General features: G+C 48.6%; 1 protein-coding gene across 2 annotated transcripts; it reads right to left on the bottom strand.

The window, feature by feature from the left end:
• Positions 1-14: 14 nt before the first annotated feature.
• Positions 15-21,962, bottom strand: LOC6042394 (ubiquitin carboxyl-terminal hydrolase puf). 2 transcript variants are annotated; one of them, XM_038252497.1, is made up of 17 exons: positions 21,823-21,962; positions 21,190-21,539; positions 17,285-19,135; positions 16,942-16,999; positions 11,975-16,871; positions 11,064-11,882; positions 9,838-10,994; positions 9,655-9,778; positions 9,400-9,587; positions 9,062-9,335; positions 8,145-9,005; positions 7,890-8,080; positions 6,947-7,829; positions 3,169-3,383; positions 2,978-3,101; positions 2,703-2,910; positions 15-2,078 (listed from the first exon to the last, which is right to left on the bottom strand). In XM_038252497.1, exons 2-17 carry the CDS (start codon positions 21,230-21,232, stop codon positions 1,276-1,278), a joined length of 12,696 nt encoding a protein of 4,231 aa, XP_038108425.1. In that variant the 5' UTR covers positions 21,233-21,539; positions 21,823-21,962; the 3' UTR covers positions 15-1,275. The 2 variants fall into 2 exon arrangements, with proteins under 2 accessions (XP_038108425.1, XP_038108420.1); XM_038252492.1 differs by having other exon boundaries at positions 21,190-21,962.
• Between the last annotated feature and the right edge of the window lie 1,780 nt (positions 21,963-23,742).

Raw genomic sequence — 23,742 nt, 5'->3', positions numbered from 1 at the left:
AACTCGTAATGAAGTTTCTTTTTTTTTGTGAAAATTAAAACATTAACTTTTCATGTATTTCTTACGTGTGGGTGTGTATGTTTGAATGTGAGTTTCTTCGATCGTAATCTTACGTTGATACATGTCTTATGTTTGTTTTTTAATTCGGTTGCTTGCTCGTCCACTTTTTGTGTGTGTTTAAGTTAGACCGACCCTATAGAACCTTCCGGGATGTAGATTGCGGTGCTATGAGTGTATGTGTGTGTTTGTGTGGGTTTGAAAATGTGAATGATTTCATTCGAATTGCATCTCTTTCTTTTTTTTTCTGTTTTACACTTACAGCATAGTATAAATTAGTTTCGCTCACTGTTTTTTTTCATAGATTCGCTGGTTTAAAAAGGGGGGAGGAGAAGGGAAACTGTCATGACCAGCGATTTGGGCCACGTCCACCAGAGGACGGGGCGTGGTTTAACTCAACAAAGCAGCTCGCGCGCCCTCGCTCGCACTCACACGAAGAAATCAAATTCGGATTTTTTTTTGCTTAGCTTCTCTCTGCAGCTTCTCACAACAAAACTTAAGGACATCTTTTGTAGACTAGCTAGTTTAATAAATACGCTTTTTTTATAGTGTTCACTTTTCTTTTCTCAATGATCTATAATATAATAATAATAATAGATAATAATATAGTTTAGCTTGTTGTTTAAATTATCCGTAATGTAAGAGCAGTAATAATAAAGAGCAAAAAATAAGAAAACAAACAAGAAACGGCAGCATTTAAACTCGCTAAATTGCTAATCGCTTCGTGAATCACCTTCACACTTTGATTCTCTTCTCTTAAAATTGTTATGTTGTGTATAAGATAAGAAACGTGTTTACCAATTTTTAAAAATCCTACGCGAGCACCTTTTCCCTTTATTTTTGCGGAAACTACTTTCTTTCGGAGTAAATTAGGGTTTTCTGTGTGTGCATTCCAAAATCTCTCTCTCACTTAACTAAATATTCCATCGTCCACAATCGATACGAGAAGGACACACTGGAGAAACGACTTAGGCGCAATTTTCGAAACCGAAAAAATCTTCTTTGTTTTATTTTTCCGCGCGAAAGCTAAAATTTAGAAAATAAAACAGAACTAAGCGACTCGCGCTGTCCTAACTTAGCTCAATCTCTGTTTCTTTTGTCTCTTGCGTTTTTATTTTTGGTTGAAAATGGGGGGAAAATTCTTAACTTTTAAAAACATCACAATTTTGGTTTGCCGAAACTGGTTTTACGCCCTCCTAGCTCTCGAAAATCGGCTACTTACGTCGATTCCAGTCGATTCGCATCGTCCTCTGGCACCTGTGGCGCCCCCACCTGGGACTCTTCCTTCGTAACCGTCGTCGTCGTCGTCGTCGTTGTCGCGGCCGGCTGTTCCTCGCTGGACGGATTCCTCCGCTTTATCTTGACCGGGCTGGGACAACTCGCCGGTGTGACCTCCCTGGCCTTCGCTGTCGCCACTTCCTCAAGCACTGATTCTTCCTTGTCGGCTGCGACCGCGACCTCCTCCGTGCTTTTGTCGGCTGTTGATGCACCCTCGCGATTCCGCTCCTCCTCATCGTCATCGTCCAAACACTCAAATATCAGCTCGATGTGGCTCTCAATGTCCTTGATAAGATTGCGCTGGTACAGCTCCTGCTCGCTCAGCTGCTTCGTCTGATCCGTCGTCGCCGTCGGTTGTTCGGTTGACTTGTCCGTTTTGTCACCCTCTTGCTTTGTCTCGTCCTCAGCCTTCTTTTCAACCTCAACATCGCCATCCTGATCCATTTTCTCGTCCATCGGCACATCCTTCTTTTGCTCCTCCTCCTTCTTCGGCTCCTCAACAACTTCCGCGACCTTGTCGTCCGGTTTCGTCCCTCCACCGTTCTCCGATCCTCCGTTGACGACCTCCTGCTGTTGTGGTGGTTTCGCCTCGGTCACCTCCTCCGAACTCGAGGCTTTCATTGCGTCTTCCACCTTCGGTGGGTCGACCTGTTCCGGCTCGGAAGTTGTCGCAGCTGGCTGCTGGGTGGCCGGGATCGCCGCCGAACCGCTTGCCATCTTTCGCTTCTTCGGTGGGGTTTCCTCTGCAAAGGGGAGATATTAGTTGCGTTGCATTAGAATGGGTGTAGTCCTGACTTTTGTTGTGAAATGCGTAAAGTTTTTCATCCCGCAGCATGCGACAATAATAAAGCCTAACTCCAAAGCCTTGGATCTCGGGTGGCATGCCAACGAATTTGACAATTTCAGTGAAGATGAACTCTTCAGTGTTTCCAATTCAATTTTGCAATTAGCTTGCCGCTTTCAGTGAGATTTACTAGCAATGCTGCCTTTCCACTAAGATCTACAATCTGACATGGTGGGCGCCGCTGTTGACCAGAATTGCAACAGATTGACAACCACTTTTTAGGCAAATTGGAAATAAATCGATATTTAAAAATCTTACCTTAAATAAGAAGGCAGAATCAGTATCGTATTACGGTCATGACTGTAAATTACAACGATTCTTTTTTTCTCGTTTCGTTTTCTTTTCAGATGTATCGCACAAAAAGTTTTTGTTAAATTTAAAAAATCGTTTATTCCACCAACCAAACATTGTTGCGCTAATCAGAAAATTGTAAAATGTTATCGCGAGTCTTGAAGCACTCTCTATCGCTCTCCCCATCAGAGCAGCACGTCCAAACACATAGAAAGCATCGAGACAAACTCACCGTCGCTGTACATCTCGTCCTTGAACTTGAGCAGCACCGAGTGCAGCGAGCCCTGCAGCAGCGCCTTGACCGCCGCCGGGATGCCCTTGCGCTGACCAATGATCCGGATCGCCTGCAGGTCGCCGCAAATGTCCTCCAGGTTCGTTTTGTCCGGCAGCAGCTGACAGATGGACTCGAGCAGCCGCGGCACCACCAGCCGGGACTTGACCTGCGGAAGAAGACGCCCAAGTTAGGAGTCACTGCTTAGACATTTGGGGATTAAGTTCGGCACTCACCTTTGGGTAGTAGATTTCGATAAAGTTCGCAATGACCGGATCGTTCAGCGAGAGCCGCTCGTCCCGCAGGATGTCGTCGATGTAATCCACCAGCAGTGGATTCTTGATTAGCATTTCAGAGTACCTGGCGGAGAAGACACAAGTTAGATTGAAGGCTACACCAACAAAAGTCCAAAAAAAAAAGATCATACCGATTAGTCGTCTTGTTATTAAAGATGCCAACCCAGAACTTGGCAAAGATGTTAAAGTGCAGCACGACGGACTCGATACCGGTCAGCAGCGATAGGTGCACGAGCGCTTCCGTAAACTGGTTCGAGGTGACCGCCACGCGGAACATAATGTCCAGGAACTCGTGGTACGGCCGGTAGAACAGCTCCAGCGCCAGGTCAAAGTCCTTGTCGAGTCCCTGTGTTAGTGAGGGAGAGGAAGATATTTAAGAAAATGTCACGCAAAACTACTAAACGGGTCCAACTCGTAACATCTCAGCTCGGGAGGCACGTCGACTTTTGAGTGGTTCTCTTCGATTTTGCAAATCGACTTTTGTACCTATTTTTTTATTTGAATTTGGATGAAATTCTTGAGGATTTTTTCATAGCTTTGGTGTCTTCGGCAAAGTTTTAGGTTATGATTAGTTCTAGCATATCATAGCATTACAAGTCTGTACCACGCTGTTGGGGGTGCCACAATGGTCAATTCAATATTCGAAGTTTTCCCTAATTACCTAGCCCACTGTTTCCCAAACTATTTTTTTTTTTGTGGAAAAGATCACAAAATTTTACAAAAGTCTAATTTTTAACATTGGAAATCAAATCCACTTTGCTTTTAAAATTTTCGATAGTTGCTAACCACCGCGCCACGAGGCCCAGTCGACTGCCTCTCCGACAAATTATAACAAGAGTTTCGAGGGCGTTTTTAACGGTTATGAGGCCAGGATTCACGAGTGGCAGCTAAAGTGGCACTTTAGTGGCAGTGATGTGATTATGCGCAATTTGTTTAACCCTCTAACGCCCATGGTTACTCCAGAGCACCACTCATTTTGACTTCAATAATATCTCGAAGACGATTATTTTTTCCAACCTGATTCAACCTGTACTGCTTTAAGTGGAACGTTTTCTATCAGCTGTTTCAGCCACATTGAACAATTCAGTGATGAGCAATGAGAAAATTTGTTAAAAATATTGATTTTGCTCTGGGCGGGAAGGGGTTAAGAGGCAGTATTTGTAGATTTTGCTCTATTTGTTCTAGAGGTCGCATCGAGTTGCCCCGATTTGGATGAAACTTTCAGCGTTTGTTTGTCTATACATGAGATGAACTCATGTCAAATATGAGCCCTCTACGACAAAGGGAAGTGGGGTAAAACGGACATTTTTTGATTTGAGGTCCAAAAAACATGAAAAATCATAAAATTGCTCCCATTTACGTAAAACTTGATCAATTCTAATTCTCTTAAATGCATTCGAAAGGGCTTTCAAAGCACTTTAAAATGAGCTATAGACATTCGAGATTGGTTTGACTTTTTCTCATAGCTTTTGCAAATTACTGTAAAAAATTGTTTTTTTTTAAAAACCCCAATATCTTTTTGCAATAGCCTCCAACACCCTTACTCATTTAGGTCAAAAGTTAGGGAATTTCATGGACTTTAAGCCTACAGTATTAACATTTTGGCCAATGGCAGTTTTTCTCATAGTTTTACGATTTTTCTATAACATACTTTTTAAACCGGCACGGCACTTTTTGGTCTCAATTTTGAAATATTCGGAATCCTCAGACAATTTCACGTTAGACTGAAGTGTTGAAGTTATGAAGTTACGGGGTTTCACTTTGCTACCCGCTATTCTGCTGGTTTGCTACTGCGGCAAATGGAATGATGCACGGAAAAAAAAATAAATTGTTTTTTATGTATAAAAAATTAAATAAATTAAAAACTTTATGTATAAAAAATAAAAAAGTAAATTAAAAAAAGACAAAATATTTTTATTAAATAAAAAAAAATTAAATAAATAAAATAAAAAAATAAAAAAGACAAAGTAAAAAAAAAAATAATAATATTAAAAAAAATAAACATTTAAAGGAAAAACATTAAAAATAACTTTAAAAAAATATATAAAAAAATTGAAAATTGTCCAAATTTGAAAAAAAATAAAATTAATAAAATAAAAAAAGTAAAAAAATAAAAAAAATTAAAGAAATTAAAAAAAATAAAAATTCAAAAAAAAAAATTAAAAAAAAACACAAAATTTAAAAAAAAATGAAAAAAATTTTTTTTTTAATTTAAAAAAAAAATAAACTGTTTAAACGCTTTTTTTAATTTTTGCACTTTTGAATTTTTGTATTTTTAAATTTTAAAATTTTCTTATTTTTGACATATTGAATTTTCGAATTTTCAAATTTTAAAATTTTTATTTCTGAATTTTTAACTTTTTGAATTTTTGCATTTTGAAATTTTTGAATTTTGAAATTTTTGAATTTCTAAATTTTTAAATTTTTTAATTTTTGAATTTTTGAGTTATTGAATTTTTGTATTATTAAATTTTGGAATTTTGGAATTTTTAAATTTTTATATTTTTAAATTTTAAAATTTTAAAAATTTAAAATATTAAAATTTAAAATATTAAAATTTAAAAAAAAATATTTTTTAAGCTTTAAATTTTTATTTTTTTTTAAATGTTTAAATGTTTAAATTTTTAAATGTTTAAATTTTTAAATTTTTAAGTTGTTGAGTTTTTGAATTTTTGAATTTTGAAATTTTTGAATTTTCGAATTCTGGAATTTTAGAATTTTAGAATGTAAGAATTTTTGAATTTTTGAATCATTAAGCTTTTTAATTTTTTTATTTTTTGAATTTCTGAATTTTTGAATTATTTAATTTTTTAATTTTTGATTTGAATTGAGTACCCGACAGGTACCGACACATATTTTTCTTCTACAGATGAGATCAAATTTGATACCTGCTTTGCTACGCGCGGTGGGAGACTCGGGGGAAAACTCGAGAGCAAATTTGGCGGGAATCAAATCGGGTAGCAAATGGTTTAACTTTCGACATTTTCGAAAAATGAAGTTCTTTGAAATTTTCAATAGGATTCAAAAGTTTAATAAACTTTTAGCATTTCTAGGCATGAATCAACACATAATTCTGGAGTTTTTTTAAAGGTCCAATAAACCAAATTTTCAGTTTTTGCTTTTTGGGTGTTATTTAATACCCCTGACTCAAGGCGGTTTCAAAAACACCCAAAAAGCAAAAACTGAAAATTTGGTTTATTGGACCTTAAAAAAAAAATCTCCAGAATTATTGATTTTGAAGGTAAACGAGAGCAAAAAATGATAAAAACCCATATTTGCCCCCGCGGTGGACTTGTTTCGGTGGCAAATTTGCTACCCTAGCGGTGGGGATGACGGAGTTTTTTCAAGGTGGCAAATTTGATCTCGGTATTCATGAGCCGGGTGCAAATTTGATTTGCACCCCAACGCTGGAGATGCCCTAAAACATAAAAAAAATTGAATTAAAAAAAACTTATTTTGTAGTCAACTTTTAGTCATAAAAAGTAAAATAAAAATTGTTTTTTTTTTATTGTGTAACCTTTTTTGAAAAAAGTCCTAACTACAATTTTTCCGAAGACATCAAATCGATCAGCAAAGACAAAATTCTTTTTCAAGGTATAGAATTTCATATATTTACATACCCATTTTGTATGACCAGCTCCCAAAATTGGATGTAAAAATAATATAACTTATTCGTTACAATATTACTTCTTTTGACATAGGGAATGCATAAAGATTCATCTAAATCAAAACAGGAAATTTTGAAATTCGCAAAAAAAATGCGAGATCCTAGAGAACTCTTCTATCAAATGAAGCCGTCAAAGTGCCTTACGAGCTTCATTGCTATGAGGCAGACGATGCCGGAATGTCTTCCGAGCTCCGATGCTGTGGACAGGACTTAAATTCAACGAAAAGTAAAACAAGACTTACCTTTTCGCAAATCTGCGACTGCGGAATGTTCATCTGCACCATCGGTCGGGGTGGACGCGGTGTACTCTTGGAAACTGGTGGCCACGTTGCCTTCATGCCACGTCGCGGGAAATACGACCCTAGTGGCCCCATCGGGTGCGAAACGTTCTGGGTGTGGCAGTGGGTGAGCAGCGGAACCAGCACCGTGCTGATGATCTCCGGCGGAGCGCACTTGACGAGCTCCTTGAGCACCTCCAGCGCAATGTTACGCATCTCCGGTGGGTTGAAGGTGTTGAGCAGGGTTGCTAGCCGTCGGACGGCGTCCGGGAGGCCCTTCATGAGCGCTGGCGGGGGTCGTTTCTTCTGCTCGCGACAGCTAGCTCGCAGGGTGCTGACGAGGAGGATCACTTCGGCGAGCAGTTCCTGCAGGTCGCCAAACACGTGACAGGCGGTCGCTTCGTGGTACATCGAGTGAAGCGTGTGCAACGCATCGAAGCAAAGTGTGATACCGCCGTTGAGGACTACGAATAACCGATCGTCATCGTTGTCCACCAGTATCCGAAGCGCTGCTATCAACGTCCCCCAGGACACGCGTGCGTCCAACCCGTTGAGGTACGCCGTCAGCGTAGTCCGCCGAAAGATGGTCACCTCGCGCTGCTCGGCCTCCGTTGCGTCCGCATGACGCTGCGCAAACAGGGTCATCAACCGGAACAGTTCGTCCACGGCCAGCGGGTACTGTGTCGGATGGGGTGTGATGTTCTTGAAGGCCCACTGCAGGTTCTGGTGGGCGGCCAGCTGACGCGTTAGGAGTCTGCTCTGTTGGCAGCACATCCGCAGCAGGCCGTAGTACACCGGCAGCATGGCCCGGTTGTACGTGACAATCTCCGAGTCGTCGTGGTCGGCACTGTTGGATGGAGAACCGTTAAAGACCAGCAGTTCCAAACAACCATCAAGCAATACTCACAGTATGTAGTTAAATGCAATGTTGCGCGTGATGTCCGGACAGTTGGCCACCAGAAGCGCGTTCTCGGGGCAGTCGATCGTGGCCTGGTACCAGAACGCCAGCAGCGACTGCTTGTTGTGGTGCGCCGGAACGGACGGTTCCGAAAGCCGCGGATGGAACAGCTCCCACAGGGCGCGAAGATGTGGTCCGAGCTAAAAAAAATAAATTTTCGTGAGATTGAGGTTTGGTAGACATTTTCGCAAATCAACTACTCACCATCAACTTTTCCGTCTTCGAAACCAGACAGTACGTCATCAGATTGAAGTACGCCGTCAGCTTGGTCGTGCCGTGAACACTAATGTCGGTGTAGTTCCGGGCGGACCGCAGCAACCTCAGCAAAAGGTTGAGTATCGTATGCAGGATGAGTTGCGCTTCGCAGGAGATTTCCCGGTGCTGAGAGCTGGCATGCATGGTCAGTTTGTGGTGCGACGTGGCCCGGTAGTTGGTGCGGAAGTTCTGCGACGGGACGAGCGCCACGAGCAGGTACGCTGCGGCGTTCCGTACGCGGGCGTTGTTGTGCGCTAGCAGGAAGGTCTCGACCCAACTCTCGGCCGACTGGAGGATCCAGGTGTGAGCGATCTTATTACGGGGCGCTTGAACCGCCAGCCAGTCCAGGGCCGACTGGGGACAGTACTCGGCCGCATCCCAAACCCGCTGTAGAACGAGCTGAGAGAAGCAAGGTAGGCCCGAGGGACCACCGGTAGATTCCGTGAGCAGTGTTAACAGCTTGAAGAACGGTCCACACAGCTCGGTGTGCTTTGTTACGGCAGTGAAGAGCATCGCAATGATCTGACCGGCCAGCCGTTCGTCACATCGGCAGAGCGCGTGGATGAGATGCCTCGTCTGGTGCGGGTTGATGTTGTCCTTGATCTGCTGGTACAGGAAGGGAAAGCCCTTACCACCGGCAATCGCATTGTAGTCCCGCGCCGAAAGGTGAAGCCTGAGGTCAGGTCCACGCGATCGTTCCACAAGGGACGCCACCAGAGCAATCATCTTGTCCAGCGACGCCGGACGACTCTTGTCCACGGTGAGTGCTTCATCCGACGAGTTGTCCTCGTTGTCCGAGTTGGTATCGATCTGTAACAAGTCAACATGATAAATATTGTCGGATTGAAATTGAAAGACCAACTCACGCAATCCTGGGCCGCCTTGTGCCCAAGGTAGAAATCTGCCACGCTCCGGATCACGTTGATGCGCAACAGGAACAGTGCCTCCTCTTCGCCCATTCGCGAGAACTCGTACAGCAACCCGAAGAACTCGGACAGATGTCGCAGGTGGGCTCGCGCTCCGTGCTCCATCAGCATAATCAACGACTTGATGAAGCGCGTAACGCAGGACACGTTGCCGATGATCTCGTTCCCGTCCTCGTCCGACTCCACTTTCAGATAGAGTGCGCTGTGGCATTGTCTGTCAACGATATTAAATCATTACTAGCTGGACCAGGTTTGACACCTTGACTCGACCAATATACCTCAACCGCTGTATCACGTGAATCACCAGCCGCTGGAACATCTGCCGAACCATCTGGTTGGGGCACTGGATCAGCACCTGGACGGGCCACCACGGCTCGGCGGACATGTGGCTGAGGAACCACTCGCACGCCTCCTGGCTCGCGTTGAACTGCTTCGTCAGCAGCTCCACCCAAAGCACCATCGTGGGCTAATTGCAAAAAAAAAAAATCGTCATTAGAAGTGTTCATGACAAGCTCTAACAGAAAACCTCTTACCTTCTCCTTGGCGTGGATGAACGTCTCGATGAAAAACGAAACCGACAACTGCGCAGCGATACAGGTAATGTCCGGTAGCGCAAGCAGCGTCTGCGGAATGTGGCCACAAATCTGCCACATGAAGCTGAAAAGAGACAAACTGTTAGAACTTTGCGCCAACAAAGAAGTTGAAGGTCAACTCACTTGAAGTAGGTGTGCTCGAAGATGTTGCGATCCTGCAAAAAGTGTCGGTTGTCCTGCCAGATCCACTCTTCCAGTTCTTTGCTCAGGATTTTACGCTTTCGCTTCGGTGGAGGACCTATCCGGTTGACGACCAGCCCCAGCCCGAGTGGTCCCAGTGAGGACGAGGAAGTGGACGATGAAGACGACGAAGATGAGCACGGTTGGAGGGCGGCACTGGAAATGGTGGGCTGCTGCACGACGGCACTAAGGGGAAGGCCAACGTTTCCACCGGCGGTGGCCGTAAGTGCCGACAGGGACGAAATTGACGAGTAGGACGGCGAGGGAAGCATCGAAGGTCCTAGCAGCGGTCCCGACGGCGGCAGGATGCTCAGTGAAGAGGCCTGCGCTTGGAGGGCGGCCAGCGGGGACGGCGGTGGTGGCGCAACAAGGGACACTCCAGCGGCGGCGGCGGCGGCAGCAGTACTTCTAATGCTAGTCTTAACATCTATATCACATTTACTTAGAGTACTTAAATTATCTACTACCGATGATACTTCACTAGGATGTTTCGGGATGAATGGGTCAGTCTGATCATCTTCACGGGTGGTGTTTGTCGTGGTGCTGCTGGTGCTTGGTAGTGATAGTGCTGGGCCAGGTAAGGGCGGAGGAGTGGCCACTTTCTTCGAAACATCAACCACTTCCGGCTTGCCGCACTTGTCCAATGGTTCTTCTTCCTCCTCGACCGATTCCAGCTCTGTCTTGCTAGCACTGGGCGACAGACTCGTGCCACAGGTCATGTTGGAGCTGCTGGCAACGCTGGTACTGCTACCGCTGGTCAAACTACTGCTACTTCCGTTTACCGCCGTCGTAGACGACAAGGACGTCGGGAGTGACGTGTCAATGCTACTGCTGCTACTAGTGACGACCACCGTTGACGACGTTGCCGTTGCGGTCGCAGTCGGCATGGACATGGCCGATGTAAACGTGGACGGTTTGCCACAACTGGCAGCAGCGGCCGCAGCCGCAGCAGCTGCTGCCGCCGCCGAACGTTCCGCCTGGTCACGTTGGATGTTGGTGCCCTTGTTCGAGCGCCACTCGTAGAACAGCATGTACGCCGAGTTGGTCTTCTCGAAGCTAAAGTCCAGATATTTCTCCGTGACCGAATCGTACGTTTTGCTCTGAAAGGGAGATTTTAGAATTGAGATTTAATCGAACAAGAACGAATCACAGAAAGACTGACAACTCACCGTCATCTCACCGCCGAAGCACTCCGCCGCGATCTGGGACGGGTCGAACAGTTTCACCTCGGCGTCGTTAAACAGGAACCAGCGCTCCTGGTGGTTCGGATTGCTGTCCTCGTTGCGCTCCTTGATGAAGCTGTAGTAGTGGCCACCGTCGGCGTTCCCCGTGTGTACCGTCACTCCGACCAGGTCGTACTCGTAGTGCTCGTTGAAATCCTCCGAGTCTTCCTCGTCTAGCGTCTGTTGCTGTTTCTGCAATTCGGCCTTCTCCGCCGCTTCGGCTTTGCTCGACGTCGAAGACGAAGACGACGACGGGAGTTGCTGCTCCTGCTGGCCGTCACTCGAGCTGACTTTGTCCTCTTTTCGGAGCGGGGCGTCGTCACCGCTGAAGGGTAAACTGCCACCGCTGCCTCCTCCCTCGGAAGTGCTCGATTCGCTGACGTTTCGCGACGAAGATCTTCGCAGTTCGGACTTGCGTTTCTCCTCCTGGTAGTGATGGGGCATCAGCGTCTTCTCGACGTACCCGCTCATGTCGAGTCGCATCGGGAAGCTAAAGTGCGTGTTGACCTTTTCTTTGAGCATCGTAACCATGTTGAACGTGTAGCGCATCGTGTTGAAGCAGAGAATCTGCGGAAGTTTCTTGAAGCAGGCTCGCTTCTCCGCGCGGACCTTTTTGCCGCACTGTGAGCACGTGTACATGTTGTCCCCTTCGAGGGTATCCTTGACGGTGACTTCGTCCAGCGATTCGTGCAGGTTGCGCATGTCCGCGACTTGGCAACGCACCGTGTAAAACTCCTCGAGCGTTCGGCTGACGTGGCCGCAGTCCTAGAATGAGATCAAAACAGAAAGTAAGTAACGCACGAAGGGATGAGCTTTCCTAACTCCACTCCACTCCACTCAGCTTTAGTAAAACTCACTAAGGACACCACATTGTTGCTGATGACTCCGCAAAACACTCGCTTGACCAGCGTCTTCAGCTCCGGCGTCATCTCCTCCAGTTTGGAGACCAAATCGATGAAGAACTCGGCCATGTCCTTCTGCTCGCCCGTGTTGAGCGGCTGGTGGTCCATTTGGTAGACCCGGCAGAAGGATCGCGGACAGTACGCCTTGCGTTCGGATTCCATAAGGTAGGCGAACATTCGCTGCAGTTCGTACAGGGTTGCTTTGTGCTTTTGCGGGTCCGTTGAGATGGACAGGATGGCATCGCGCGTTTGGGGTGTCATGAAGAGGTGCTGGATACAGGACGCCATGTAGCAGGTCGCGCCCAGATTGGTAAGTCCAACGTAGCCACACTCGGAACGGCCCTCATCCCGTGGCCAGTAGTCCCAAGGGTACGGTGAGTGGGGTCCAGCTCGGTGCTGTTGCATCAACTTGCCGTGCAGCAGCAGGTAATTCTTGGGGGCATTCTTGCACATTTCCACCAACAGATCGTACGCCGCGGCTCGAGCTCCGTGACTTTTGCATTTCGGTTTGTCCCGATCGTCCGGCGAGGGCAACTCGAACAGCGATTGGAATATCTTGCCGATAAACTGCTGACCTTCTTCGGTGAACTTGAACTGCGGATCAAACTTGACCAGATTGGCCATCAAATTGAGCAGACCAAACAAGCCATCATCCGGACTACCGTGGCGACTTTCGAGGTAGTCTCGATCGAGAATGCTCTTGGACACCTGTCGACACATGGATTCTATCCCGATCGAACCGGGAGTCGCTGGCTTACGGCTGAGTTCTCCTCCGCAATCTTTAACCAGCTCGGGAGACAACGAGTCTACCAATCGACACAACAGCCAGAAATAGTCTCGACACGCCGGTCCATACGGTTCTTTGCCCTCGTCCGGGGATAGATGGTACGCTTGATGTTGGGGACGCATCTTCTCTGCTAGTGGTAGCAACGCAACCAGCTTTGAAAGCAGCGGAGCCATCAATTCATAATAGGTCTGAGCATTTCCCAGGCACATCCGGTACAGTGCTGCGCAGGCCTCTCTCCGTACCGCCGGTTCCGGATCGTCCAGGATCAACCGTTGCACCCAAGCCAAGTTGGCGTCAATCTTCCACAGCGTCGACCGCACCTCCGGCAGGGAGTGGGCGTAGCACACCAGCAAGTTCATCGCGTAATGTATCACTTGGGCTCGCCCAAACAGACCCGTCTTGAAGTGGTGTGGACTCAACGGTTGAGCCTCCTCGTTCAAAATACCCGCTATCCGCTCCAGCGTTGGCTGCACCTCCATCAGTGCCAGCGTGTGCCGGTTCAGCTTCGGAATGATGATCGCATTTTCGTTTTCCGGCCGGAACTCTTCCATCCCGAGCAGACACAGAATTCGGAGCAAACTGGCTAGACAGTCGTGGCGCCACTCGTTCAGATCATCACCGTCCTTGCCTCCGCCGCTGGATTGTTTCTGTAGCACACCGGAAACGAAGATCCGGTACAGGTGTGCTAAGCCGCCACACTTGACAAACTGCTCGCTCCACTCGAGGGACGCAATCGCGGGGCTTGCCAACTTGGGAGGCGGCTGCTGGTGGCTCGTCGGTGGGGATTTTTGCTCCGGAGCACAGCGATTGTCCGACTCCACGCTCACGTTCAGCTCGTCTTCGTCCTTAACCTCCCGCCTCTGGTCGACACTTTCTGTTGACTCACTACAAGCCTCGCCGCTTTTGTTCTCCTTGTTGTTCATCTCACCGGAACTTCCCGCCTTCGGTTCTCCAATCTCCGTCTCCGAATCGCATCGTCTATCCTTCTTGCCCGGTGAAGTTCCGCTCACCATCGTGGTCGCCGACAGGTTGCTATTGCTTACGCCCAGCACTTGTTGCTTGGCCGCCAGCTGTTTCTGGTTCTGCTGCATCTTGAGCGATTTGGACGTGCTAATTTTGAGCTTCAGTTGATTCTTCACCGAAAGGCTTTTGGCGGCACTCGGACCGACGATGGCTTGCCGGGATCCGCCGGGCATTCCGGAGGTGGCCGCGATGGGAACACCGATTGTGGTCGTAGGGACGACGGGTCCTCCGCTGTTGCTTCCGCCGGGACTGCTGCAGCAGCTGCCCATAAACTTGGACTTGCAAAGGCTTTCGACGATGTGCAGCGAGTACATGAATTTCTGTAGGTTGTGTGGGTCGAGGATCTCTTCGAGCGTGTACCGGCGAGAGTCCGGTGATTCCGGTTCGAGTGGTGGTGGTTCTGGGGTGGAGTTGGCGAAGGTTAGATTTTTGAGCGTGTTGAAGAATGTGGGCGCAGTCGGGAGCATAGCTAGAATGTCCCAAACGCGCCGAGAGAGCAGTTGTGCCTTGGTATTGGGAATGATGCGACCTCCGGGGCCGATCAGCTTCATATCGCCGAGGGTTTGCATCAGCTTGAAGAGTTGCTCAAAGTGAGGACTTCGCAGCAGCAGCAACGTCGGTAGACAGTCTTTCGGTGGCGGTGGCAGCATCGACGGATGATCGTGATGTTCTCGGCGACCACGGCCTCCGCGACTCCCCATCGACACGTACACCATCTGGTTGTCCTTGAAGCCGACGTCGGCCAGACTTCGTTCGTCGTACTCGGCGGTGATTTCCTGACCCTGGGTGATGATCCGGAGTGGACCTTCGCTAAGCAGCAGACCCAACACGGCTCCGGTGCCACCGGTTCGTGCTGCGGTTTCGTTGTGAGCTGTTTTGACCGCTCCCTGGATCGATTCCCACCATTTGGCGATTTCGGCCTTCAAATCCGCGACCAAATCGGTCGAGTGCAGGTGAAGAAGGGATTTTTCCGGCACACCCGCAGGTTGCAGCACAATACGAATTGGCGGACCCGGCCCTTCGTTGCGAAGTGCACTGTGCGATGCGACCTCTTTGCCCTCGAGAGCCCACCGTCGGAGATGGTACGCGTACCTCCGTCGGAACGTCTCCAGGTGAGTGTTGAGCAGCATTAGGGCACGTTGAACGCACATCAACGCATTCTCCGAGCCCGGACCTTGCCTCAGCAGTTCTTCGACGGCCTGCGTCAGATGGTTCATACACTGGGCCACAAACTGGTTCTCGTATTTGAGCTGTTTCTCCATGTAGTACGTGTTGATGTATTGGATGGCGGTCAACGAAACGTCCGTGTTGTTCGCTCGCAGTGCAATCTTCCACAGATGCTCCATTCCGACCGAATCACTCGCCTCCTGACCTTCACTCGGGTGAGCAATGATATCTTCCCGTCCCAACATAAACAACTGCTGAAACAGGCCCAGCGCAACCATGGAGATTCCTTCCGGTTTCAGTTCTGACAATCGCTTCAAGTACAAATGCTGAATGGCGTTGATTCCAAGCGCGTGGGTGTCTCCGCCCTTGACCTGTCCCTGCAGCCAGGCAAACAGGCAATCGCTGCACTCGGGATCGTTCGCGAGGCAGGTCCACAGGGTATCCACTTGGCCAAGTGCCAGCTTGAAACTGCGCGGTGATCCCACGTCGCTAAACACCGACGACAGGAACTGCAGCCGGACCTGAATCTGAGTCACGTGCGAATACAGCATTCCACCGGATCCACGCACCGCGTATCCACTGGTCGTGTAATGCTTCAAATTGTTGAAGAAGTGATGCATCATCCGGTGATGACGTTCCGCCCAGAGCACCACCTGGTGTGTGGTCACGTCCCGAAACTGCTGGAACGACGCAAACAGCTTGGGCAACAGTCGCAAACTCGTCACCACGCTGCGGTTTTCCGCCAAGTTCTGCAGACAGCCCTCGATGAAGCGCGTCCGGATTATTTTGTCCGTGTGGAAGCACAGCAGCGTTCCGAGGACCTTCTCTGCTTCCAGCGCCAACGACTCGCCCAGCTGTCCAATCTTGTCATCCTGCAGCAGATCCCATAGCAGCGTATTTCCCGGCTGGCAAACGTCCGGAAAGCGAAAGCTCGGCGATGTTGGTGCACCAAGACCTCCGGCTGCTGCTGCCGCTGCGGCCGCCGCCAGCATTTCCTTCGTTGGGATCTGCTGCGGTGGAGTTGTTTTGCTCGTCGGGGTAAGCTTGCCCTTGCCACCGGAGGAGGACGTAGGCGTTCCACCACTACTGCACGACGCACTCGGGGTCATCGTGGACGACAGCCGATCGTGGTGAGCGCGAGTCAGCGTAATGTTCGGCGTGTTTGTTCGCTGTTGAGGCTGCTGCTGCGGGGACATTCCCGTTCCGAGCGAGCGTGGTCTGGGCAGTGGAAACTGTTGCTGATGCAAGCACTGGGCTCTGGCAGCGAGTTCTACCAGTTCCTCCTCACACGGCGAATCTTCATCGTCGAAATCGCCCATATTCTTCTCGGATTTGTTACTCAACGGTGACGAACAGCTGCCATCGTTTTCGGTGGCGTTCAAAAAGTTGATCAAATGTCCTTCGGCCATCGCACCCATAAAGGGCGGAACATCGTCTACGGGCCCGATGCTACCGGACGGCCCAGCCCCACTGGGACCGGCCATCGGTCCCGGTCCTACCCCCGCCCCAGCCATGTGCCTCAGCACCGAACTCTGGTGGTGCAGATTCGACTCGCTGCAGTCGCTGTCTGGGAGCATCGCCGCCAGGTCACTGTCCTCCACGTCCGACACGCTGGCCATCTCCTGCAGCTCCTTTCGCGTCAATCCGCTGATCTTTTTGCGCTTTTTTCGCAGCATCTTTTTCCTCATCGCGGAAAACGCTTCGCTCATGCCGAGCCCGAGGCCGTCCTCTTCCTCCTCGTCGTCATCGTCGTCGTCTTCACTGCTGGTGCCAACCACGTTGGAGGAGGCAGCTCCGGACACACCCGGCATTGACGGGAAGCCCGAGGATGACGAAGCAGCGGCGGCCATCGAGCGACTCATCAGCGGAATGCGCCTGGAAATTTAGAGGGGAGAAAGTTGTTCGGTTAGGACAGTCTCGTAGGTCTACAAGGATGACGACTTACATTTTCTCCTTCAATCGCTGGTCTACGTTGTAAATGCCCGGTTCTACTTTCATGTTATCTGCAAATGAAAATTAAAATAAGATTTGATCGAGTTTAATCAGTTCGGTTGACAACCAGAATACAATCTGATAATTACAAGTATGATGTAATCTTGACAACAATGTCGTAGATTCTGTACACTTGATTAAGATTGCCGGTCTTCTTATCAGTCAAGTCGCGCGACAACGCTGTCTTTGTTATCTCGAACAATAAATTAGACGGACAAGCAAACTTTCTCTTCCTTGTTGTCTTATTTGGGCAAATGCTTCATGCATGAAAATTCTAAATATTTTTTTCGACTCACCTTCACCGGCAGTTCCGTCGCAGCAGTTTTTGTGCCGTGGCTGTTTGCATGGTGGCGGCACGGCCACTCCCGAGTCCGATTCGTCCGTCGCATCCATCATACTGGCGGCGGCAACCATGGCCGGAATGGGTGCAGTACTGGGTCCGGCTGAAGTCGTCGCAGCTGCCGGGGCGTTGCTTTTGAGCTGTTGCGTGGAAGGTCCCGGCATCGACGAAGGCACAGCGAGGGCGACCCGTGCGGCGTGTCGTGCAGCGTTCGCTTTGGCCGCGGCAGCTGCCATTGCGGCGGCATGTTCCGGGTCGGAGCTGTCCTCTTCCTGGGGTTCGTCTTCGCTGTTGCTCCCATCGACGGAGACGGAATTTTCCGAACTGGAAGGCAATTCGGCGGCTTCCCGAGCGGCCGCGGCAGCTGCAGCTGCTGCTACGGCCGCTTCTCGTAGCACGTTGTTCTTGGCCAGGTCCATTAGGGTGAGCCGAGAGCAGTCCCGTGCCCAGATGAGCTTCGTTAGGGCGGACGCAATGTAGATGGACTGTTCGGTATGCTCGCGGGGATCGAGCGCGGACAGGAGCGAGTAGAGATGGGAGGCCGGCCGTGGGGCCAGGTTCTTGACCAACGATGGCAGAATGTCGTAGATGGGTTTTGAGCAGTGCTTCAGCTGGGCCGCCTGCCAGATGAGCGAGATGTGTTCTTCAGTGATCTGATTTTCGACGGCCAGGAAGTTGAGCACGATGTGACTCTGCTTGATGACTTCAACGTGCAGATTCGGCCCGAACAGGTGCGAAATGATTTGATTCTCCGTGAGCCAATCGGCTAGCTTTTGACCGACAACCTCCACCTCGGCCACTGTCTCCGTCGTGCAGATCTCGTTGAACAGGTTGATGTGGGCGTTGATTTGAGCCATTCCGGCCAACCGCATCGTCAGCGTCGAGCTGGTAAAGTACTTGAAGGCCAACGCGAGTCCTTCGGTGTCGAACGTGATCTGCGAATCCAGCGGATCCTTGATGGCGGTCCACATGAAGTCGGCCATCGCTTTCGTAGCCGGTGAGCGCAGGTCCTGGTCCGACAGCTTGCACATGTACTGCAGAATCTTTACCCGAATCGGGATGAACAGTTGAATGATCGATCGGTAGTTGATCCAAAGCTTCAGGTTCGAAATCGCAGCCGTGATGGCGTGCGCAATCGGAACCGGCAAATTCGGCGAATCAAAGCTAGCCATCATGGCGTCAAACCCTCCGGAAGTACAAAACAGCGACACGTTCCTCAACAGAAACGCCGGTATTTCGTTGTCGTGCAGATCGCAAAAAATACTCAAACTTTGCGCTTCCTGCGGCGAGATTTCGTCCATCCTCGCGTGGACTCCATGCTTGTACGCCACGTACAGTGGGAAATTGAGCAAAAACGCCTTCGACGACAGAAGCAGCAGCTTCTCCATGTCTAGCAGCGTCCAGCAGTCCTCCAAAACCGGAGAACCTCCTGCATCTTTGCGCGGAGCCGGCAACTGTTCCTCCACAACCGGGGGCGCCACTTCGGTCGCCTCGTCCTTCCCACCATCTTCACCGTCCTTCCCTGGAACCGCAGCTGCCGTTGCCAGGGCAGCAGCTGCAGCTGCGGCCGCCGCGCATCGCTTCTCCTCGCGCTCCAACAGGCCCCGGATGTTCTTCAGCTGGTACACGGTGAAGTACACCAGCGCCTGCACCACCAGGTTGAACCGCTCGAAGTTCTTCGGGTCGCGGTAGCAGCACATGCACTGCCGGACCGGCCAGCACTGGATGTACCCGATGACGACCTCGATCTCGCGCTTCGACAGGAACACCGGGTGTTCGGACTCATTGCTCGCCAGGCGGGACTCGTCTGTTTGGGGAGGGAGAAAAAAATGATGTTTTAAGTTTTCTTGTTTTTAGACACCTATTTTACAGATTTTAAGCAATCTGAGGTATTTTTTTTATTGGTTTCATAAAAAATATGTACAACAGTCCACGACTTTTCTTCATTCTCTAATCTATGTTTTATTTATAAAATTATTTTTATTAGGTCCTTTTGGTACTGGGACCTGTTTTTTTTATTGGTCGCCGTATGCATCGACTGGATGAACTAGGCACGTTTGGGGCAGCTTCGGTTCAGATTTTTGTAAGATCCAAAGCAATTGGCTTGCGTTTCTTAGGCTATACACTTGTTACAATTCTTCCGGATATTCCCATTCACTTGAACTCCCTATCGTGCGCGCGGTTTTCCTGCTCTTCTGCCTGTGCCGCCGCCCGGTTGGGTGCGGTCAAAAAGCAGTCTGACAGGCTGGTCTTCGTCAATTTGGGCAACATGGCCGGCCCAGCTGATGTTCGCCTGGGTGGCGATAGTCGGTTCTTCAAGAAACACGTGCAGTTTGCGGTTCATGCATCTTCGCCACACTCCGTCAGACATCTGCTTCGCGCCAATCGTGGACTTAACCAATCGCTCCCAAATTTTAAGGGGTTGATTGGGATCCTTAAAAGGACTCAAGAAATGTGTTGCTGATTGGATTTTATCATTTTCAATTTTCCCATATAACTCGATTCCACCCTAATGGGGCACACAACACCTCCATATTTGACGGCATCTCTGTTGTTCTTCAGCTTCTTGATCTACCTCTTCATCGTCTCTAGATCAGGTGCTGGGAACTGTTCATCAGTTGCGGGCGCCCCAAGGTTGACTCCTTCGCCGTTGAGTTGCTCGTTGAAGTACTGCTTCCACCTATCCAATACCTCGCTTTTGTTCATGATCAAGTTCATGATCAGGTTTCCCTCGGTGTCCCTGCATACATCGGCTCGCAGCACGAAGCTTTTGCAGGACCGGCTCAACTTCTCCTAGAATATTCGCGTTTCATTAGTTCGGAAAAGATGCTACATTTCTGCACAATCTTGGTCTGCCTGCAGATTCGGAGCCTCCTCCAGCGTCGCGTAGAATGCTTCCTTCTCATCAACGGTCTTTTCTTCCTGGAGGCAGTGCACGTTGATGATGCTGTAGTTGAAGAAACGGCCTCTTACTTGCACATCCGCTCGCTGGTCGCCGTGAAGCCGAACACGCGATCCTGCATCTTGCCCCGCACAATTAAGCGGGTACGATCTGCAGCACCGGCACCTCCTCCAAGCACACCTCCTGCAGTGCCACAACATCGAAGTTGCTTCTGCCGTTTGTTCCGGATTCCAGCCAGGTCTACTGCGTAAAGTTTACCCCAGAGATGATTCGTTGAAGTGGGTTGAGTTTGAGCACGGAGTGGTGTGGTTGTGTTTGAGAGAATAATTCGCAATGCTGAGAAATTTTGATACCCTGGTCCTCTCTGGGATGACACATTGCATTCGTTTGCTCACGAATTTTTTTGTAAGAAAAAACTAAATTTTCTGTATTACTGTCTAATTTTGATGTAGTATTATTTATTCAAACAGTTTTACTTTGTTAAAATCGAACTACGAATATTTCACAAAATGAAAACAAAGTAAATCAAAACATTCCCTGGAATGTCGTGACCTCAAACTCTTCTAACATCTGAAAAAGTGCCCATTTCGCCACCACCAAATTCCATCGTTTCCTCTACCCTTCTCCACGGAGTTTCACCCCCCTAAACACTATTATTATGGCCCTTCCTCCACCTTCTCCCACACCTCTCTTCATCGCGGAATCCTAATCCGGGAGCCTCCTTTCCATTCCATCTGACCTGACCGTCTTGTCTTTCTCTCTCTCTGACTAGTTTTAGTTCGAGCCGCGGACTGAAAATGCATTCAAAGATGGCCAACGATAGTCGGAGGGGGGGCAACCGCACACACACACACACCCGCCCGCCCATCGCTGTATGTGTGCGCGTTTGTGCAACCTTCTTCTTGTTCGCGAGTTCCGCGATTTTTGCCCTGCTCAAGTCTTGTCTTGGCCAAACTTACACGAGCCCAGCAGATTCAGGAAGCCGGCGCAAACATCGCACATCTTTGCCACCTTGTGCCGCTCCGCCGGAAAGGGGCCCACTGGTCTGGTTCCAGCCGTCGAAGGCCAGTTCCCTGAGATTTCCTTCTGCTTCAGCAAATTCTGAACTCAACTTTGCTTTCTTCTTCTTTCACTTTAATGTCTCTGACGGATTGTGTTTTGCTATTTTCCCGTTGGTCGCGGCGGATCACAATCCGGCTTCGCCGGAAGTGGCCACTGGACCGGTCCAGCGGCTCCACAAATCGAAGGAAAACTCGCAAACTCCCCCGAGAAAAAAAAACGATCAACGTGTGCCGTTTCTTCTGCCGTCCTGTCAACAAGAGAAAAAGCAAAAACCTTCAGCCAGCCTACTCGGACTGTCACTTTTGAGAGTTGCTCGGCTGTCTTTCTCCGGGAGTTCTTTCTTCCTGTCTCTCGACCGCTCACTCACTCACACACACACAGGCACACAAACTGGAAAATTTCTTGCACGAAATTCCCAATCAAAAAGTAAATTTTCCCACGTTTCACGCAACTCCCCGCGCGTCCAACCCGGCCCGGAAGTGGCCAACGGTGGCCGGCATCGTACCGGCGCGTAAATTCGCACAAAAAACCTCTTTTTTTCCACTGCCTCGGCGGAACGTTCGCGGTGTGTGTCGCGTTGCAACTTTTTTCTTCTTCTTCTGACGGTCTCGTAGACTGACAGCTCGCCAGCGACCCGAACGGTCGCGTGTGTGCGTGCGAGCGGTGTGGCGATTCTTGCTGAACTGAAGAAACGATTCGTTTTTTTTTCGCGAGAGAGAGAGAGAGAGAGAGAGAGAGATCGGTTAGTGTTAGCAGTTTGAAGGAAGATTTCGCATCGGGCGCAAGCTCCTGGGTTGCCCCCGGGTCTTTTGTGGTCTCTGTTGCAAGTTTCTGCTCATTTCTAGGCGTACGAAGGTTATGTGTGGTGAGTCACCCAAAACCTCTTTTACGCAAATGTACCGACGTTTTACTTCCCCATCCGATAGAAGGCCAGGAGGATAAGGCGGGAATTGAACCCGCGCCCCATAGCAACTTAGGGGGAACGGCAGCCGAAGCCGCTAACCACCGCGCCACGAGGCCCTCGAGCATCTTTCCAGTCAGTTCAATTCGAATTCTGAAACGGAATTCAATTAGAATCGTATCGATAAATTAAAAGTGTGTGTGTGTGCAACATGGAGTTAAACTTTTCCAAGTGCCATGGTAATCTTCACAGCAACTTCACAGAAAGTTTAACTCTGTTCAGTTCAGATTTCGAATTGGGTTCACTGGTAAACAGCATCACACTTTTTTCAGTTCACTTTTACACACTTGTATGGGATTTTTCAGTTCAAGTATGATTACACACTTTCGTGTAATCATACTTGAACTGAAAATCCCATACAAGTGTGTAACAGTGTGTAATGTTGATTATCAGTGTTGTAAATTATAATATAATTGTAATTTTATTTGGCAACGATATCCTGTTAGTCAGACTTTTTATCAGGGGAAGGAGGTGTACAAACCGAAAATTTAATTTAGGACAAGTAAAATTAGTTATCTAAGTTAAATTAGTTATATAAGTTATTAGTTATCTAAGTCCAGGCTCGCGCACACTAGCAAACCATTAAATGGAGGTTGAATTTTGTACCGGTCTGCAAAACAAATTTTGTTTTGCAGGCCGGTACAAAGTTCAACTTCAATCTTGTTCGTGTACGTACACGCAATACATGCGCAGGTAGATAACTCTATTTACAATTTATATAAATAAATTGTACTATCAGTATTAAATTTTAAAACTGATCATTTCGAGAGAGCGCACGGTTGAGTTTGAATTTGAAATGGAACCAGCTGAGTAGGATGAAACGAATGCGGAATCTGGGTTGTCGCGAGTTTCTTAGCAGGACTTGAAGCAATGGAGCGTTCTTTTATTACGTAACACAGTTAGAAGGGGGGACTGGTCGATGTGAATTTGACGTACCCAAACAGACAAAAGTTTGACGTATCCAAACGAGCATTTGCCTTTACGCCCAGCAAATCTTGGCAGTGTTGGCAAGCACAGCACATACGTTGCCAGATCGATTAGGCCAAGTCTGGACAGTCTCCCTATTTAGGGGAATTGGGTCCTTAAATGAAGCTTAGATTGCTGATATTATTGTTTACAGCAATAAAGCTTATTTTTCTGAGTACAATAACCAAGACAATAACCTTTTGTACGACCACAAAGAGTTTAAAATGGATTTCTAAATCAATTTTGAAAAATTACCCTCGCGGTCCTTCTTGAAGGTTAGTATGCAGATCGGAAGGAAAGGGGTCAAGAAACAGCTTTACGAACAGCAGAACAAAGGAGAGGGAGCGATTTCTTGAGGCTTTTCTTCACCCTCTCTGACTTGCTTGCGCTGCCGCTGCTGCCCATTTGATTTTTTTCTTGACCGGTTTCTTCCGAAGTGCGTATACCGCTTGACAGAAAAGCTCCTACTTGACAGCTCGTTCCAAGGGGACCATAGTTGATCCGTCGAAAAAATGTTATCGTG

This window comes from Culex quinquefasciatus, chromosome 1, assembly GCF_015732765.1.
Source record: "Culex quinquefasciatus strain JHB chromosome 1, VPISU_Cqui_1.0_pri_paternal, whole genome shotgun sequence".
In the NCBI taxonomy this organism is placed as follows: domain Eukaryota; kingdom Metazoa; phylum Arthropoda; class Insecta; order Diptera; family Culicidae; genus Culex; species Culex quinquefasciatus.
Note: the sequence above shows the minus strand (reverse complement) of the source record. Positions and strands in the feature narration are given on the sequence as shown.